We start from the raw sequence: 19,050 nt of genomic DNA, 5'->3' as shown, positions 1-19,050 counted from the left end.
ATTTTCCGCGCTCGACGCTGGATAGGACCACCATGAGGTGACTTTTGGACTTGAAGGCGAACTCCAAAAGCCAAAAAGAACAATGGGCTGCAGTTCAGCAGTAGTTGTCAAACGGCACCGAGCCCATGGTCGACCCAATCGTGTTATCTCGCAAGGTCGGCCAATGCCAATCATGCTCACCCCCCCCCCCCCAATTTGGTATCCAACATCCGTGCCGATCGACATGGAGGAATTTTCAGGGCCAGGGATGGACAAGGTCAACACGTTTCCAGGACACATACCGTATCTTTTCGTAGACCCGTGTTCAAGCAGACCGTATTTCAGCGAAGCTAGTGGCTTGTTACGTATTCTCCTGATGGGAAAGCCTAGTAAAAGGCGGATTGCAGTGCTCATATTGGTCCAAATATCCCGTTTGTCAGGGTGAGGGGAGAACAAGTAAAGCAGCCAGCTAGTCCATTGATCATGCTCACCTCATAGGGTCTTGGAGCACGGTATGAATGTATAATTCATGCATAGCATATCGGCCTTTGTTCACGGCTCTACGCTCCACCAACTTCCTCGACGACTTTCTTCAGGTTGTGCATGTCATGGGCGAAACGACCTAGGAACAAGCCATCGACGCCTTCGGCAATCTTGGCAAAGGTGCCTGGCCCAGCGCTTCCCCCGTAGACGATTCTTGTGACTCCTTTCCTACCTGCAGCCATCTTCCTCAGCTCTTTTGTCACGTTGACTACGTGGTCTGCATCAGCAGGCTCTTTTGCGCCAATGGCCCACACAGGCTCATAGGCCAGTATAACCTCAGTATCGTCGGGCACTGCAGCAAGCACTGAAGTGACTTGTGGCCTACACTCTTGTATCGCTGCACCGACAGCTGCTGATGCGACAGAATGATGAGTCTTCTCGCCAATGCACACCAGCGGTATCAGCCCGTTCCTCGCTGCAGCGCCCGCTTTGTTCGCAACCGTCTCGTCCGTCTCACCGAACATGGCTCTCCGCTCCGCGTGTCCAATTTCTACTATCCTCGCACCCACCTGCCGTAGCACAAGCGGGCTGACTTCTCCTGTGTACGCGCCCTTGTCTTCCCACATACAGTCTTGGGCGCCAAGCATGATGGACGAGGATTCGAGGATGCGGGCTGATTCGGCGAGGGAAACGAAGTCCGGGATGACGAAGAGGTCTATGCGCGCGTTCCAGGCATCGCCGTCAAGCTGCAAGACGCCGCGGACGTAGGAGAGGGTGCTGGGCAGGTCAAAGTACATCTTCAACGAGACGCCGACGATGCGACGGGGCCGCGTGATGGGTGGCATCATGGCAATTCGCAAATGTCCAGGTCAATGTGTACGTATACGTGTGCGTCGGGAATGTCAATGAGTTTGTCTACAAACAATGGAGGAGAGCACGTCTTCAGAGCAGTCTTGATTGTCTTGAGTGCGCAACCATGATGATCCGGATTGCCGCATCGGGCCAACCCGCAAATAAGTAAGAAACCACCTGCAGCCGCAATCGGTGGAGGATGTGGGACAGGCAGGCTCCGAACGTGGGGCAACACCACCACATGCGAATGCCACATTATAACTTCAACAGCCTGCTAGAGCGTCTGCAGCATCGTCTATGATGAAGCGCGTTAACCACACCTTACGTATGCAATGTCGCACTTGAATCGGCGCCAGAATAGGCATGTCACGCCGAAAATGCACCTTGCTTGGCAGGGCTCCGATTGTTACTCCGGCTGCTCATCGGCCTCTGCGCTAACCCCTTCTTAATCGACTGACCGCTAGAGAAAACTCCACGTCAACCTATCACTCTCCTCTTTGCTCACTGTCAAACCGTGAGGGACAACAGTGGTACATGTCGCGGACACTTGCTGATCGCTGGGCTCGCAAACGATACTTTGGATAGCTTGTGGGCGGCCAAAACGCAAAAGAAGGCAATACGCAGCATCCTTGCTAATCCCGCTCAGAACTCATCGCGGGGTGCATAGTCAGATAGTCCGCTCAGAACTTTTCTTTTCGATCATTCCCGCAGTTTCTTTTTCCATCATATTTCCTCTTGTAACCGCCGACAATGCACATCTCCAAGAAACTCACCCAGGCAAGGGAGGAGGGAAAGCCAACCTTCTCCTTTGAATTCTTTCCACCAAAGACCGCGCAGGTACACTACAATCTCATGTCTTAGAAAGCCATATGCTGACTACAATCAGGGAGTCCAAAACCTCTACGACCGCATGGACCGCATGCATGGCTTCGGTCCACAATTCATCGACCTCACATGGGGTGCGGGCGGCCGCCACTCCAAGTTGACATGCGAGATGGTAAAGGTCGCCCAAACCGTCTACGGTCTCGAGACCTGTATGCACCTCACATGTACCGACATGGAGAAGTCCAAGCTCGACGACGCCCTTCGCGAAGCCTACCAATCTGGCTGCACAAACATTCTTGCCCTGAGGGGAGATCCGCCGCGGGAACGAGAGAAGTGGGAAGCAACTGCTGGTGGCTTCCGCTATGCAAAGGATCTGGTCGTATACATCAAGGAGAAATATGGAAACCACTTCGACATTGGTGTGGCAGGATACTCAGAGGGCAGTGATGACAATGACAATGTCGACGAGCTCATCGACCACTTGAAGGAGAAGGTTGACGCCGGAGGAACCTTTATCGTGACCCAGATGTTCTATGATGTCGACATTTTCCTTGAGTGGGTGAGGAAAGTTCGCGCGAAGGGCATTGACGTTCCCATCATCCCTGGTATCATGCCAATCCACACGCACGCAGCCTTCCTACGAAGAGCGCAGTGGACCAGGTGCAACATCCCACAACATTGGACCGATGCCCTTGAACCTGTAAAGAATGACGATGTCGAAGTGCGTGAAGTCGGCAAGATGCTGGTCGCAGACATGTGCCGGAAGCTGATTGCTGCTGGTATCACGCATCTGCATTTGTAAGTTCTCCTGGCCTGACATGTACTGCATGATTGCTTACTCAACACAGTTACACGATGAACCTTGCACAAGCCACGCGCATGGTCCTCGAAGAGCTAGATCTCCTACCAGACGTCGAGGCGCCATTGGAGAAGCCTCTCCCCTGGCGACCCTCTTTGGGTCTCAACCGACGCGACGAAAACGTACGTCCCATTTTCTGGCGCAACCGCAATCGATCCTATGTCGCACGTACACAAGATTGGGACGAGTTTCCCAATGGCCGCTGGGGAGATTCGCGCTCTCCGGCCTTTGGTGAATTGGACTCTTATGGCATTGGTCTGAAGGGCACCAACGAGCAGAACGTAAAGCTATGGGGATCACCCATGTGTATCAGAGATCTGTCCGATCTCTTCGTGCGTTATATGGAAGGAAAACTGGATTCTTTGCCCTGGAGCGAACAGGCCATCACGACTGAAGCCGGGCCCATCCGCAGTGACCTGATTGATTTGAATCGTCGCGGGTTTCTAACCATCAACTCGCAACCTGCTGTCAACGGTGCCAAGTCATCAGACCCAGTGTTTGGCTGGGGTCCCCGTAACGGCTACGTCTATCAAAAGGCGTATTTGGAGGTCTTTGTCTCTCCGGAATACATCTCCGAGATCATCACTCGTCTGGAGCGCGATCCCGAGTTCACATACTACGCAGTGAACAAGGATGGAGACTTGAAGACGAACGCACCCAATGAAGGACCCAATGCCGTAACATGGGGTGTCTTCCCGGGCAAAGAGATCGTACAGCCGACCATTGTCGAGACGGTCAGCTTCCTCGCTTGGAAGGACGAGTTCTACCGCCTCGGTCAGCAGTGGGCGAACTGCCATGCTGGTGTAAGCCCTTCGCGTTACGTTATTCAGGACATCGTGGACACATGGTACCTGCTCAATATTGGTGAGTATCCTCTCTAACGACGTACAGCCCATTATCTAACTAACCCTCTAGTACATAACGACTTCCACGAGACCCGTGGGATCTTCCCCATCTTCGACGGCCTAGAGGTCAAGGACATGGATAAGCCACTGCACAACCCTAGCGTTGACCTCCCTGGAGTCAACGGTACCGAGTCGACAAACGGAACCAATGGCACGAATGGTGACGCTGAAGCTCCAGGCTTGATCGAGACCGCCAAAGCAGCAGCTGTTGAGGTCACGAATGGTATAAAGAGCCTGGCTGTCTCCAACTAAACCTATCTGGTGTTAGACGATGTGCAATCTTACTGCTTTCAACACGGCAAGACTGTTTCATTTTCGGCGTTTTGATTTTCGGACATTTCTTCAGATGTCTCCACTAATGGTATGGTGTACAACACCAGAGGAAGCGGCTTTCCACTTTCAACAGTATCCCGCAAGTTTCGGGCCTTGATCTATCTGGTGGTAATTTCGAAGTTTCTCGGAGTTTCGTGGTCTATCTCTATTTTACTTTATCTCTATCTCAACAACAAGCGCGTGACACATTGCACAGCGCATGTGTCGGAGCATCTGGGAGGCGTCTATTCAACCCGACGACCGTCGCAAAAGTCCATGTAGTGCAACAACCTCAAAAGTTCGATGGCATTAGTGTAGGACTTAAGATGACGGAATGAGCTTTTTAAGATACCCGACTGCTGCCCTCAACGGCAGTGGTCAACTTTTTCACTCCAATTAAACATTGACATTCCAGTAGAATCATACACTAGATGCTAGACTCCTTTACCTGTGTCTGCTTTTTGTACAATGCCTATGTTTCTCCAATGCTTTCGGCTCCCGAATCGGCTATCTTCCTACACTTGGGCCTGTGTTTGTTATGCATCCTGCATCCAAGGTTCGTGAAAGGTGGCGAACTTCCGAGTCATGCCAGTTCACATTCAAAGTCACGTGTCGGGGCCCACTTACTATTCACAGCAAAGCGTCCTTACTACAAAAGGTCGTTTGTTGGCCATTCCGTCCCACGAATTTTCCAACACTCATCAACCTACAAAGATTAGTTATTGGAAATAATGGAACCAGTACCGCATTCAAGGCCGGACTGGGATCCCAGATACAATTTCATTCGCTAGTGCGTACACAATTCTTATCTTAGTCAATCTTTCTAACTTTCCTAGTGCGCAATGGTACAATGCTGAATTAGATACGAGGTGGGTAGTATTGCTATACTGAAGATGAGATTACCGTTAACGTTATGCAGAGTCAAGCAGCTAGATGATTGGATTGCTGCGTTGAAGCAGGAGCGGCAATCACTATTGTATACGCGACAACTACCGCACTGGTGCGTACCGAACCTTGCCTACAGACGGCCGATAAAGCTTACAATCACGTAAAGCAAACAAGATATTTTGTCCTACTCGCAAGCTTGGCATCGTCAGTTCACGAAAAGGATGAACGAACGTCTTCCCCGCGAGATCCGAAATATGATTTGGACGGATTACGTACGTATAGGCCAAAAAGATTATACCGGTGAATCGCTCTAGCCTATGCAAACAGCATGGGGGAACGCTTCTGATCGGTTTAAAAATTGTCCGGAGTTGCATAGATCCAAGCCGAATGCCCACAAAAAATGGTCATGCTTCCCACCTGTTATACGACGAGAATTCGTGGACGTCGATACAGCACGGGAGGTCGTCGAGGCTTGGTACAAGGACTGGCATTTCAAAACACATATGGGGGTAGATCTCTATCGCATTATCCTCATGGACGTATTCAACCTAAATGTTGATACCGCGGCAGTATTACGAAAACTTTCGTTAAGCGGGGGCATGGCAGATTTTGCAGATTATAGACAATCTCCCGACGTTCCGAAACAAGCTAGAGTTTTACGTCTGCTAGAGATGTTATACAAGATCAAACGAAAGCAAGGCTTCCGTCTTGACATTGACGTCACACAAACAAGTATTCGACTCAACGTCTGGCATGCCTTCGTCTTCGAACCGTATAGGGATCTGCTGCACGATTTCGAAAGCGAAGGAGCGATTGTAACTATCCGCTTTAGCTATTGCAGCGGCAGGAAATGGCATGAGACAAAATACCCACACGCTGTCGGATTTGACATTACAGACTTGGTTAGACACCACGATCCGGAAACATGGAAGATTGGAGTCATAGAGAAACTCAACCAGGTATGCGAACTCATTTCATTCATCTCTTCCTTTATCATTCAATGGCAACCTTCCATGGTAACGCTGACCTTTAGTATAAAAATACTGTCATCATGGCCTGTCATAGAGACTATCTTATCGAAAATAGACCTGACTATGAATACAATCGCTGGCGAAACATTCCAATTATTTGAATTGACGCTGAGAATGATAAGGAATTCAAATGTCTGTATGTAGCTTCTGAATATAGCACATAGCCAGACCTACCGACAACATGCAAACTTTCTTTTGGAGAAACTTCTTCACTGACCCCGCTCTTCACATCACGGTTTTACCCCGGGTAATCGCAGGGCTTGGCTTGACATGAATGTGCTTTTATTCCCCAGATAGGCAGCCTATGATGCATCCCTCGCAATCACACAAGACCCATACTTTACACACATGTAACCTTTCTGTTTCTATAATCCCCTCAGAAGAACGCGAGCCTGTGATGACGCTCCCAGACCACCACATTAAAACGGCGATAAATTCTATACCACCTAAACTATAGTCCCAAATAGGGTACACTTCGTAACGCAATGCTGAAAATCCAGCCGGAGAGAGAATATATCATGAGTGATGAGTGCTCTCATATAATACTTCCAATTCCTACAAAGCAGAAATATGCATAATCTACACCAAGACATTGATTCGCCAAAGGAAAAAGGTGCCACCCCGTACGCACTAAGATACAATACACAAAACAGCAACCTCCGCGCAGTTTTTTTCATCGGGCAAAGTAAACCGCGCCGTGACTACCCAAATAACTTCTGCATTTGCGAAATTTTCCATTTTTCCAGTCGAGATCACAAGTTCCCAACTTCAAAACACCAGAAACCCCACATACTTTTCCCCACCAACGTTCTCACAGAACATGCGGATCCACCTCGACGATAGGTCCTGCATACGACTTCTTCGCAAAAATCAGATAGTAAACGACACTAAACAACGCCACACTCCCTGTCACAACCCCCGCCCAGTTCATATGTACCAAATCGGGGCTGACCTGGCTGGGCCAAAAGCTGAAGAAGATGATAAGCATGAGATAGCAAATGGCAACAACATTATTCGCTACACCCAGCGCGCCCTTAAGGCGCCAGGGCCCCCACGTCAAGCTGCGGTCGTAAGCCTCGTCGACGTCTGCGCCGTTGAAAATGGTGAGGGAAGAGTCGGGGTTATCGAGGTCGCCGCGGAGACGGCGCCAGAGGAGCAGGCCAATAGCAAGCAGGTAGGATAGGTAGAAGCCTTCAAGGACGAGGGAGATTGTGCCGTTGAAAGCGGCGCTGTTGCCGATGTTGATGAGGGCGAGAAGGGCGGCGAATACGGTTACGACGAGGATAGCAATGACGGGGATGGTGCTTCGTTTGTCGATCTGGGAAATTTGGGTTAGCAAATAGGGTTGGGGGATGGTGGAAGGAGAGAGTGACATACGATGCTGAGGGCCCGGGAGAAAGGGAGGCCGCGGTCGCGGGCAAAAGACCATGTCATGCGAGACGCGGCGGCCAAACAGCCCATTGCACTGCAGAATTCTAGGAGGACAATGATTGATACCATGATGGTGGCGCCCAATTCGGATCCAACGGCGTGGCTGAAGATGCGGAGGAAAGGGGCAGTTGGTGCATCGACATCGCTGAGCAGTTGTGGGATGTCGTGCGCGCTGAAGAGAACCGCGAGAAGCATGCCTAGTGCCAGAGTGCCGTTGATGACGAGACTGAGTAGCATTGATCGTGGGACGTCTGTGCTTGCGTTCTTGACTTCTTCCGACATCTTTGTTCCTATTAGCTGAGTACCTGGAAATGTATACATGTTGGGACTTACGTGTACAACCGAATCCGTCCCAACAAATGCCAGCGCGTTGCCTTGTAGACCTACGAAGAAGGCAAGTGTCTGAGTGCTCCACGCTCCTTCATTGTGAAAGGTCAGGAAGATCTCCTTGGCCGAATTGTGCGTGGGCGACAGGTAAACCAGAGGAACAAGAATACCGAAGAAGCCAAGAATATGCACGATCAAGACGACGACTTCGATGGTAGGTAGTGCTCCGCTAATGAAAACGTTGATGCAGACACACAGGAGCAATATTGCCCATAAGAGAAGTGTGCCATGCCACCCTTCTCTATGATAGCTACCTGAGTTCAGACTGACAAGCTGCAGGATCAGGTCGGAGACGAAGTAGCATACGGAAGTGAGTGCGGCAATCCAGCCAATCACGGTAAGCCAGCCTGAGAACGTTAGTAATTGACAATACATGCGGTGCTTCATTTACCAGTTAGGTAGCTGAAGAACTTCTTGTTCGATCGCGGCGCAAGCAGAGAAACCCAATGGTATTGGCCTCCGGCTGTTGGAACGGCACTTGCAAGCTCTCCAATGCAAACAAAGACAGAAAAGTTTCCGAGCCATATGAGTATGAAGCCGTAAATCAAGCCAGCAGGTCCGCCGCTGTGTTATGGTCAACAATGCTGGTGGACGCGGTGGACGAAGACATACTTGGTGAAGCCTATGGAGAAAATGCTACCGTGACGTCAGCAAGTTACTTTGCATCAAGCATGTACACTTACACAAGCAGAGTTTCCCAAGTGCACATTAACCCACAGGAAAGACCAGTCATGGATACCAGTCCAAAGCGGCGCTAATTTGATTAGACGTGTAGATACCTCTTCAAAAGCATAACACACCTTCAGGACCTGCTCCTTTCCCACTCTCGCAAGCTCATACCTGTCGCGATCAAACCCCTGGCCTTTTGAGTCGGATACGGAGTTCTTGCCCCTGACCCGGAGGCTATCATCGTCGAAAGTCTGTAGGTTGATTCGTTTTTCCATGGCTCTGATCAAATGATCCAACTTGGTGAATGATGAACAACGATACGTATAGAAGGTCAATTGGTAGTAACGCGTGCCGAGCAGCAAGCGAGCAGATTGGGATAGAAAGATTGATACCAGGAAAGGGGACGGTGATACACGACACATGCAATGCAAGTCAATCTCGATATATACTCCCTCCAAAGGTAACGTAAGCCATGTGCGTCGGCAAAGACGGAGAGAAGGCCAGGAGGCGGCTGCTCGGCAATGTAATCAAGCGTAGGAAAGACATACGCTAAGCCGAACGTTATGCACCGTAAAGGCAGTTGTAGGCTCTCTGCAGTGACGGCGGCATCTCTGCATATCACACTGCAGTGGTGGTGTCAGGGAGAGGTCCCCCAATTTGAGCTGTTGATTGGTGCGCTCGTTGCACCATTGGGCTGCCGAAGCTGCAAAAAGCGGTGGCATGCATAGTTACGGATCCCTTGCTCGCATGTCTTCCAGGTGGCAGAGGCAAAGTGACATATTCTCCGATCGTCATCGTGTGTCGGTCGACCAGCATGCACTATACGTGGAAAATGCAAACACAGGCCCGCTTGGGCGTTTGGGCTGCGCATACATCTAGCAGGAGGGCGTCCGCCATGTCCGTACCAGGCCAAAGGCCCAGTGAAACCGTCCAGGGACCGTTGAGATCAGAGGAAGGGACATCGTCAGATCATGTCTGCGCGTGTCACTCAACGTGCAACAGCATCTCACCTGGTATTGGCGTGGAGTAAAGTGGCAACAACAACGGCTGTCATACCGGTACAATCGAAAGCAGAGGCCCTCCCGCAAATTAGTCGTGGTACAAGTGTGGATACGAGTGTAGAAAACGCCGCTGGGTTGAGCGGTGGTTGGGAGAAGAATGAAGGGAGATGTGGGCCAGAAGTATGTGGTACGCTAGTTTCGTCACAGCCCACGTGGGGACTCGTCCCACTTGCCCAATCCATGCTTGTGGATTTTCAACGGCTATCAAACGCATCCGCATTGTCTATATCCGTGGCTCGACACGAAGTTCGCGCATTAGCGAAATCTGCATATGTATTGCCTGTATGGACGAGAAGCAGGTTGCCGAGGTCGTTCCATTCACGGCCCAAAAACCTGCACGTTTCAGCGTGACTCTTCGTCATTACACCGCAACCAGGAACCTGCGCAGGTGTATTCCTCGCGTGTTGCAGGCTTCTTGTCTCTCCACAACAAGTGCCGCCTCTGGCGTTGGCCCATCGCGACCCCTCGCAGCACGCGTGGAACCGGTTCTTCCAGACATAGTACGGTACCAGAGCCCAATCCGGCACACGGCGTCTTGTTGAATGGAGCAAGCGCGACTCTAACTATGTGTCGTGAATGTGCATTGGGTGAAATCTTGCTCGATGATGGGCTCAAATGCCCTTTTCTTGCCCGCGGCCTATAAGTGGCGTGAAATGCACAGGTTGCGGCCGTATGGCAAAGCGATTGCGAAAGTGGGATGGCGATGTTACCTTGAGACAAGAAAGATGCATGCATTATCGAGATGGAGAGGTACGTGTGAGCCACTATGGTGTCGTGGAAGCCCGCCGCTACTGTGGTGACTGGACCGCTGATACACGTGAACCACGCGGTCTATTCCGCATTGAGGAGCCACATTGACTGCCTTATCATGGATTTGCAGGCATCGATACGTGGCCGTGGCTGCCAGGTCAGACGGCGGGTACGTTGGAGGATAACAGAGAATATATCATCATAATGCATTGATAGTTCCACAAGGCATTCCAATCCAAGCAAACCTAGCATTCTCAGCGACCTCAACGCATCACCTCAATCTCATCATATGATCCCTCAGGACTCTTAACCTCCGCCTCTTCCCATTCTGCGCTCACAACCGTAGTCTTAAGGATTTTAGAATGACTGCCTGTACTTGCAGTCTCCCATCGCTTGTCATCCCATCGCTTCTCGTCTCCATTCTTGTGGTGCACAGCCGTTATCTCTACGTCCATCGCGCCATCAAGGCGTCTTGGACCTCCGGGTATGCCCGATGCCGAATTCGCGTGTGTTGTCTTTTCCTGCGAGAGCATAGGGAGGAAGCGTTTCATTCCGCCGCCTTCGGCAAGGCCCTTCCTACTATTCCTTGTGCCGACACCTCTGGAAGTGCTGCTCGAAAGCTGATAGGAGCCGCTCTTGCTACGTGAGTAGCCGTGCTCCGAAGATGTGCCTCGGCGTCTGAGTTCGTCGGTTCCGTATAGACCTGAAGGAACAGACTCAAGAAGCGGGCGGAGGTAGGGGACGCACGACGTGAGTATGGTGATGCATTCGGTGATTTGCGTGATAAGTGTCCACTTCCAGAGATCTTTGGTTGGATTGGGCGAGTCGAAGCCGGAGAGATATACCATTTGAACTGCGGTTGCTATGATGTCTCTGCAACTTGTAAGCTTGTTGGAACTAACGACATTAATCAAACAACATACAGTGACCGTGCACCAAAAAAGGTGAGTATGGTGACCTTCTTGTTCATGCTCATCTGCAACGTCATGATGACATGCACTGGAAACAAGATCAGTGCAAGGTCAGTGACGATGTTAAGCACACCCATGCATTGCCAGAATGAAGTCTGAATACTTTGTCAGTAGCCATGTGGTGAATCAGTATGATAACATACGATGTGAAAGCACCTCTCGCCCACACCATGGAAGCGCCATGGTTCGGTGTTGCCGCACTGGAAAGCTGATACGATTCCGGACATGATGCCCCAGAGCGCAATGAAGCAAGTTAACCCAAGCCCGAGGTTGCGGTGAAATTTGGAGGCAGTGAGTATCATGAGTAGCGAGATGATGGAAAGCTTTGCCAACGCCAATGTGGTAATGTAGAGCATTTTATTCGCATAATCAGCCTTCAATTTGATTAGTCAAGTTAACTCCAGCTGAAGTGCGCGACAGTGCTTACTTTCTGATACACCACCATCTGATTCTCGGTCAGCAACGAAACGTCTCGACCGAGACCACTCGCCGTCTGAACACTGACAGCTGCGCCAGAGCCAATGCTTGTGATCTGTGTATCAAAAACATCAGCACAGCATGAAAAGAGTGGCTTAATGTTTACTGAACGCACCAGGGCCAGCACTACAAATGTATCATCAACATCAAAACTCCTTCTTAGCGCACGCTTCGTGATGAGTCTAGTCAAAACCGCCAGCGCTGATGTTATCAATAGAATCCAAGTAACGACATCGACGAACGGGCCAACATCCGCGTTGCTTCCTGGCTGACGTGGTATGGGATGATGGGAAGAAATGAATGGAGTCGCCATTATCGCATCTTGCGTGGTCAAGAATAGAATATCAGCGGGGCGACCAACAATAGTCAGAAAGCCCTCAATATCTTTTCGGTATCAGGATCAGCGCAGTCGGAAGGACACCGGTTGACCAGTAGTGGCAAACGATATCAAACGGCAAGTATGTATGATCACCGAGCCTCACAAACGCCCCCACACATCAAGAGCGGCATGGCGTGCAAGAAATGTAAGGTTGCGAGAGATACAATTGAGGTGCACCAACCAACGCTGTGCACAACGACGTTTATCCTCCCTTGGTTGAAAGACCGGGACACTTGCAAGCGATCGTATCGTACGTGTGCGAGTCCTGGACCCTTAGAGAGGTCTTGTACCGCGTTGCGCAAGCGTTCTGAAGTGTTATGCAAGAATGACGGCTTGTGGGTGGACGAACAATGGGAAAATCGTTTGCAGCCAATCTCGTACCACGGCTTCCGGCGCGTTGATGGTCTAGGTGCATGAATAGACAAATAGTAGGGACATCTCAAGCCCCTCGGGAGAATCGTATCGACTGAGACAGACTTCTCGACCCGCGATCGCTCGCTAGCCTACTTTGAGGCCTACTAATCTCGGTACGACTTTGTGGCACGTCAATCTCGGCACTGTGTCACCGCAGCTGTTACCGAAAAATTGAAAGGCGGTTGTGCACCCACGTTGTGAAACACATGCCAGCACACATCTTGGACGATGTTCAATCAATATGCGAGGTTGCAGTCGGGCGGCCGCTTCAGTAGCGGCGCTACCCATCACATGATGACTGCTCACAGTTAGATGCATAAAACATCCGGTGAAACACAGCAAAGGCGGGTGTAGCTTGGAAATGACGCGCGGAAGAAGACATGAATGTGATGCGAAGTGTTCGTATTCTTTACGGTGAAATTGGCTGTAGTAATGGTACTAAACCCTCCGCCTTTCCATGGACGTAGCGATTGTGGGATGCGTCATGTGCAACTCTTCTTGAGTCGGGATTATGTCAGCAAGGAAACTGTAAAAGAATGGGAATGCATGCCGTACATTGGGCCGAGCCCTGCCCACACTGTGCTTAACGAGAGGATTTCGACGAGATTACGCTGGGCAGGGGACACTGGAAACTATCGGCCTCCGAGGTGGTGTACAATGTCTTCAAGCTCTTGGCGATCCTTCGGCTTCATATCGCTAACATCCCCGAGATATGGTTTGTCATTCTCCCAGTGGACTTTGCCGTTGATGGGTGCTGGGTTCCGAGCTACGTCGGCGATGTCGGGTACGGCCCGGGCGAGCAAAGTTGTAGGAGCTGCAGCAATGCCTGTAGCGAGGAGAAACAATGGAAATAGAGCGGTGGCGTGCATGGTGCGTAGTTGGGACTGCCTCTGACGAACGGATTAAAACTGCTTGCGGTCAGCATCAAACATTTCCAACATGTGTATCCTTGCTCACAGTGCGTGGAGTGAGTGAAAACACGGTGAATACAACGATACAAAGCCGAAGCTGCTCATCTCGATATATATGTAAACTGTCACGTCCCTCAGCGTGGCATCTTCGGGATTATTACTTCTCGTATGTGCTCATAGTTCCCGACGTTTCATATGCGCATGCTTCAAATGGCGCTCAGCCAACATCTGTCGCTTGGCTTGGAAGTATCGTTGCACTGCACTCGCCCCGAGTCTTCCGTGTTGTTAATCATGGCAAATCGGGACTATGCGGCCGGGGTGGAGTTGCTGATGGCATACCGTCATGGTATTGACCACTCAGCGAAGTCGGTCGTTTGCTCGATATATCTCGTAGTCAGAGCATAGCCCAGCATACATATGCCCGTCCAATAGCGTTCGGCAACTAGTGCTGACGGCGGCCATGTGGTGTAGCACCATCGGAAAATATACAGGACTGGCTGGTTCTCGTTTTCGTGATCAACGCCGACAGAGACGTACTTGTAATTTGATTGAAGCAAATGACGAAAAAGCCTCCAGATCATTTGTACCTGCATGTTTCCCAGTCATAAGTTTAGAACTCTACAAATTCGTTCTCAACGCCATTCTCCTCGTATGCATCCTTGTGTCCATGATAATCGAAGTAAGCCTGCTGAAAATCACGGTAAGGGGACTCTGGAGGACAAAAGGCAAAATTCTCCAGGGTGTTTGTGGCATCGCGATAATCGTCAAACTCATAGCAGGCATGCTGGTCAGGACGCGTAGCCCATGCGATCAGCTTATCCCAGTCACGACATTGTCGGACTTGGCCTTCGCCAGCTTGGTGAGCGAGTGGAGCTGGCATGGGCGTATCGTCTGCAGTACACATTATGTCTTGTCGAAGCCCATCTAGGCAATGGTAAATGTGCAGAAGATCGAAAGACTGGTCACTGCCATTGTGCTTTGAGGCAATAGCCTTGCGGATGAGTTTCTATTGTGGGGTCAGCGTCTTCCTAAGCAAATTGCATGCTTTTCGCCTACCAGACAATGTACATCATGGATACCCTTTACATAATAAACACTGCGCTCGGTGTCCCACGGAAATCGAGTTGAAGGTGGTAAACCGGCACGCGCTGCGAATCTATCATCTAGCGCAACCGCCATTGCGTTAGTGTCAATAGCATCCCATGCTGCCTCCATGTCGCTTTCGGTGGCGTTGGGGTGCCAGTACTCTGTCATAGCGTGATATGGCACATCGGTGTCGAAAGCCAGTCCACCTGTGTACCTTTGTCAGTGAGTATCAGGCAAGCAAGTGCCTGCTACCTACTGAAGTTACTCTTTGTGGGTATATGTGAAATGCGAAGTTTTGCATTATCCATCACCAGCAGAATGTTGGCTGAGAGAGAGAGCAGCAAAAGCGACAGATATGCGACGAAGCTGCGTGTGTTGGTCGGTATGATTTCAGTACTGTTGGAGTTCCAGGAGACGCCCTCTTTGTCCTCTGATCCGGCCAAAACGTGCTCTTCCTCGTCACGACACACTGGCTGGTAGGCTGGGGGTCTTTCCATCGTGGATCGCTTTGTGCAGTGGAGGCAGAAGGCAGGATGTCCGCGCCTCCATCATGGAGGCTTTTGATGCGTGTGACAACCGTCCAGTTTGGCAGTTGCACAGCCATACGTCGCAACTACCGGGCGACGAAAAGAACGCCCAGTTGTCGCGCCCCGAGCTCGGTCCATTGATGAATTACGACGAGATCAGCCTCGGTCTATGGTTACATCGCCGAGAGGCCATCTTCCCGCTCCATACCATCCAGGAAGGTCGCAAGCCTTTCCAGGCGATTATCGTGATACAGGTGCCACCGGGCGGCTGGAATATGAGGGGCTATCGGAGGAGGTGTGCTAGAGCGAGGGTGCGTTACTTGCTCGCCTCGCCAAGACGCTAAATGTGCCGACGGTACCTTCCTTGTTGGGAGACTTCACCCTAACACGGCAATCTGCGATGTCCAATACTTGGGTCAAGCTATATCTCCGATTGCGCTGTTAATGCGCTACAGTGGCGAGGTAGCCTACCCAGGTACTCGCAGACTACTTTAGCTGTCCGATGTCGCCATGTCTTGGAATTGTCAACCAGTCTGCAGCAATGGGACAGCGATATGTTGTTCGCGAGGCGAAAACGAGGCAGGAGCTCGATGATATCATGACCGTTATCTGGGCTGCCAATTATACACCCTACGAACCGTTTTTGCAGCTATATTTCCCGGTCCTAGGCTATACGGCTGCTCACCGTGAGGCTGCCATTGCCGAATCACGAGAACGCTTCTGGAGACAACATCAGGAAGATACATCGAGCCACTGGTTCTATGCCTTCGATACCGTCACAAATCGGGCCGTGGGATGCGCGCAATGGGTCGTTTCGACGTCGAACCCTTTTGCATCAGGTACACCAAAGCTCGCAGCACCATGGTGGCCCGAAGGCGAGTGTCGGAGATTCTGCGAGTCAATCCTGAATCAGGTATACAGGCCGCGTGCGAGCTGGATGACGCGTCCTCATTGTGGTAAGTGGAGCACCAGTTGTGTTGGGTCAAACACGCTATTTCCGGAAAGAAAAACGAGACTCTTGAGAAGCAAATCAGTCGACTTCATGTCACTAACATGAAGACAGCACTCAATTGGATGGCAGTCGATCCTGGTCATCGGCTCCGTGGTATTGGCTGTCTCCTCATGGATGTGGGTGTAGCACGTGCCGATGAGCTTGATCTTGAGTGCTGGCTGGAGGCGTCTGAGATGGGCAAACCGCTATATGAGAAGTTCGGATATCAGTCCCTATTGAAGGTCGCGTTTGATAATCAGAAGCCAAATGCAAGCGATGAGTGGAGGAGGTGCGCGCACGAGATGACACCTCCGCCGATTTTTACCATGTGGAGGCCGAGAAAGTCGTTGCATGCAGGTGGTCAGGGCGAGCTAAGAATGCCGTGGGCGTTGGGTACGGAGCGATGAGCCTACGACCGTTGCTGAAAGCTTTGGGGAAGGGCACAATGGGGCATACTTGGACACTGAAGTAGTACGAGTGCACACCATTCGGCAAAATGGAAGATGTACTTTTTTTTTCTTTACCTGATACTTTCAGATGCCACCAACACGCCAATCTCCATTCCAGTCAGTTTAGTGAATCAAAGTCTGGATTAAACATGCATACCATGGCGAACAATCAAGCTCCTGATAATCATACACATCCTCTCAAGATACATGGAGCACCTGTCATACATGAGCACCTTCCAGATCGTGGCTGGGTTGTTGCTCTTACTGTTCTGGGTCAGCGCATGGTCATATGGTACGCGTTTGTAACGTACCTCGTGTGATGTAATTCTGCGTTTCTTCTCTCCCAAATTATACCCTACTGGGCCAACTGACAACACTCGACGGAATATTTGTGGCTACACCCGATGCATATGTTGCCCATCTCTTTGGTCTGCCACCTTCGCCGACATCGGCAACACTCCCACACGCAGTCGGGTAGTGGCTCTCCGCCAGGGTAGGCACGATGGCGTGGTGCTGCGATTGACCATCTTCGTTCACACATGCTGGGGTTCGCTCTTGTGACAACGTGGAAGGGTTTGGTTGGGGAGGTCTGGAGCGTCGATAGTGCTACAGCAGGAGGTAGAATAGAGCATCGGTCCTGATAACATAGCGAAGTGAAGAGTGAAATGGGGCGGTGTAGTGAGGTGCTCGGGAGCAAAGGCGCGAAGGGTGTCGCAATAAGAGAAAGTGGTCGTGGGGGCTCACGAGCGGTGTTGACAGACTTGGTCGGCATTGCGGCGATAGGAGTTATTTCGTAGCGATAACGTGACATGTGCCACAGACTACACTTGGAAGATGTATATTGGGCAGAAAAAAAAAAGTCAAAGCCATCCAGTCGGCTTGATCGCGGAGTCAGGCGCGCACCGCCTGTCCGGGAGTTGCCGATGTGAAGCAAGAGCTGAGCTGAGAGGGTAGGAGCTCGTGACCACATAGTGCCCAATTCCTGCCTTGATGAAGCTGCGGTACCCAACCTGCAAAATGAGTACCGGAATACATTCCTGGCATTGTCACGTTTGTCTCGAGTGGAACAGCAAACCATGCGGCGTTGGGACTAATCGGAGAATTTGGCCGGCGCCGTAGCTAGGTAGATGATCCAGGGGCAGAATTTGGTGCTGAAAGTGGCGGCGCAGACTCGGAGATGCAACTTGCAGGCATGACAGTACTGAAATGATATGATGGACGATGAGTGAGCGTGTGCAAGACGAGGATAACAGTGCAATTGTTTGTCGCGCACGCAATACCTACGAAGGGGCCTGACCCCATCACTGCCACCCAGCCCTCAGCTTCTCAACCGCCTCTTCCTCGGATACAACATCCGCCATTTTCGCGTTCATATCGAACATGCTGGCATCGTGAACGGCGGGTGAGCGGTCACCGCAGGCCTGGCCGACTACCTGGTAGGATTATTAGTAAAGTTGGTATCGACTCATGGATTGCCAAGTCGGGCCACACCATGGGTCGGAAGCCCAAGCACATGGCGTCGAGGGCAGTTGCGCGCACACAGCCGCTCGTGCTGACGCCGCAAATAACTAGGGTATCGATGTTGAGGGACCGGAGTCTGCTGGCAAGATCGGTCGCGAAAAAGGCTGACGGGTAGCGCTTGGTGATGACCAACTCGTCGGCAGCGGGCTCTAGTCCCGGCATCCAGTCGCCAAGGCCATCATCCGTCTGGCAGCCGGTTTGGAACAGCTTCAGCAGCGGGACTTTGGTGTAGAACAGCCCCGCGTCCGCCATGTCTGGTTCGGTATACTCGACCCGCGTCCAGAACAACCGTGTCTTGCCCGTCTTGCCTTGGCGGGCGGCCGCAACGAGTTTCGCAATCGAAGCGGGTGCAGCCGCCGACGCAGGGTTGGATCTGGTGTCCAATGGACTAGTTGCGCTCCAGTAAGCGTTACAGACGTCGACGAGTAGTAGCGCTGGTCTCCTTCCCCATCCTATCTTTCCCGCAAACCCGTCGTTCCCCTGGGCGCCGCGAGTGTCCGGAGTCATGTCGTCGTATTGTTCGGGCATTGATCATGCTAGACGTTAGTCGCCATCAGTCAAAGTTCAGGGAAAAAGAGCAGGGAAGCTATTAGGTCAAGTTAGCCTCGGGCCGCTTTCCACGACCAGCATCGTGAACCGTCACCACTCAATGCCATCTGCCGTCTGCTATTCACGTGGTGTTGCAATTGATCATGGCGCCGGATAGAGCGTCGGAGCAGTCCAAAATCACTTCAGCCCAGACGGCCTCGGAAGTAAGCAGCCGACCACTGGTGCCGGACCATTGATCAACCGACCGCCCACCCATACTACCCGAGGTATCTTGCTTGTCTTGCACCGCCACAGGGACAAACTACCGGAGCAACGCATTTGATCGTCTTCTGCTTTGATGCCA

General features: G+C 51.4%; 9 protein-coding genes across 9 annotated transcripts; 3 read left to right on the top strand and 6 right to left on the bottom strand.

Moving 5' to 3' along the window:
- Window positions 1–539: 539 nt before the first annotated feature.
- On the bottom strand, window positions 540–1,307 carry PtrM4_070870 (TpiA, Triosephosphate isomerase; the record flags this gene model as incomplete). Its single annotated transcript, XM_001941606.2, has 1 exon — window positions 540–1,307. The coding sequence occupies one exon, from the start codon at window positions 1,305–1,307 to the stop codon at window positions 540–542; it is 768 nt and encodes a 255-aa protein (XP_001941641.2).
- Window positions 1,308–2,064: 757 nt separating this feature from the next.
- On the top strand, window positions 2,065–4,155 carry PtrM4_070860 (MetF, 5,10-methylenetetrahydrofolate reductase; the record flags this gene model as incomplete). The annotated part of the gene is made up of 4 exons (XM_001941607.2): window positions 2,065–2,151; window positions 2,201–2,937; window positions 2,988–3,862; window positions 3,914–4,155. The coding sequence occupies 4 exons, from the start codon at window positions 2,065–2,067 to the stop codon at window positions 4,153–4,155; spliced, it is 1,941 nt and encodes a 646-aa protein (XP_001941642.1).
- Window positions 4,156–6,945: 2,790 nt separating this feature from the next.
- Window positions 6,946–8,896, bottom strand: PtrM4_070850 (PotE, Amino acid transporter; the record flags this gene model as incomplete). Its single annotated transcript, XM_001941609.1, has 7 exons — window positions 6,946–7,452; window positions 7,512–7,847; window positions 7,899–8,299; window positions 8,344–8,516; window positions 8,565–8,588; window positions 8,636–8,706; window positions 8,753–8,896. The coding sequence occupies 7 exons, from the start codon at window positions 8,894–8,896 to the stop codon at window positions 6,946–6,948; spliced, it is 1,656 nt and encodes a 551-aa protein (XP_001941644.1).
- A 1,799-nt stretch (window positions 8,897–10,695) lies between these two features.
- PtrM4_070840 (uncharacterized protein) lies at window positions 10,696–12,193 on the bottom strand (the record flags this gene model as incomplete). Its single annotated transcript, XM_001941610.2, has 5 exons — window positions 10,696–11,305; window positions 11,356–11,498; window positions 11,547–11,777; window positions 11,831–11,935; window positions 11,996–12,193. 5 exons carry the CDS (start codon window positions 12,191–12,193, stop codon window positions 10,696–10,698), a joined length of 1,287 nt encoding a protein of 428 aa, XP_001941645.2.
- A 1,112-nt stretch (window positions 12,194–13,305) lies between these two features.
- Window positions 13,306–13,542, bottom strand: PtrM4_070830 (uncharacterized protein; the record flags this gene model as incomplete). The annotated part of the gene is made up of 1 exon (XM_066105928.1): window positions 13,306–13,542. One exon carries the CDS (start codon window positions 13,540–13,542, stop codon window positions 13,306–13,308), a length of 237 nt encoding a protein of 78 aa, XP_065964555.1.
- A 652-nt stretch (window positions 13,543–14,194) lies between these two features.
- On the bottom strand, window positions 14,195–15,167 carry PtrM4_070820 (DUF3328 domain containing protein; the record flags this gene model as incomplete). Its single annotated transcript, XM_001941611.1, has 3 exons — window positions 14,195–14,590; window positions 14,641–14,876; window positions 14,927–15,167. 3 exons carry the CDS (start codon window positions 15,165–15,167, stop codon window positions 14,195–14,197), a joined length of 873 nt encoding a protein of 290 aa, XP_001941646.1.
- Window positions 15,168–15,220: 53 nt separating this feature from the next.
- PtrM4_070810 (uncharacterized protein) lies at window positions 15,221–15,541 on the top strand (the record flags this gene model as incomplete). The annotated part of the gene is made up of 1 exon (XM_066105927.1): window positions 15,221–15,541. The coding sequence occupies one exon, from the start codon at window positions 15,221–15,223 to the stop codon at window positions 15,539–15,541; it is 321 nt and encodes a 106-aa protein (XP_065964554.1).
- Window positions 15,542–15,738: 197 nt separating this feature from the next.
- Window positions 15,739–16,595, top strand: PtrM4_070800 (uncharacterized protein; the record flags this gene model as incomplete). Its single annotated transcript, XM_001941612.2, has 2 exons — window positions 15,739–16,153; window positions 16,261–16,595. 2 exons carry the CDS (start codon window positions 15,739–15,741, stop codon window positions 16,593–16,595), a joined length of 750 nt encoding a protein of 249 aa, XP_001941647.2.
- Window positions 16,596–17,938: 1,343 nt separating this feature from the next.
- On the bottom strand, window positions 17,939–18,665 carry PtrM4_070790 (N-carbamoylsarcosine amidase; the record flags this gene model as incomplete). The annotated part of the gene is made up of 2 exons (XM_001941614.1): window positions 17,939–18,070; window positions 18,129–18,665. 2 exons carry the CDS (start codon window positions 18,663–18,665, stop codon window positions 17,939–17,941), a joined length of 669 nt encoding a protein of 222 aa, XP_001941649.1.
- Window positions 18,666–19,050: the final 385 nt, after the last annotated feature.

Source organism: Pyrenophora tritici-repentis, chromosome 2 (genome assembly GCF_003171515.1).
Source record: "Pyrenophora tritici-repentis strain M4 chromosome 2, whole genome shotgun sequence".
NCBI lineage: Eukaryota > Fungi > Ascomycota > Dothideomycetes > Pleosporales > Pleosporaceae > Pyrenophora > Pyrenophora tritici-repentis.
The sequence above is the reverse complement of the archived record's forward strand: the minus strand, read 5'-3'. Positions and strand labels throughout refer to the sequence as shown.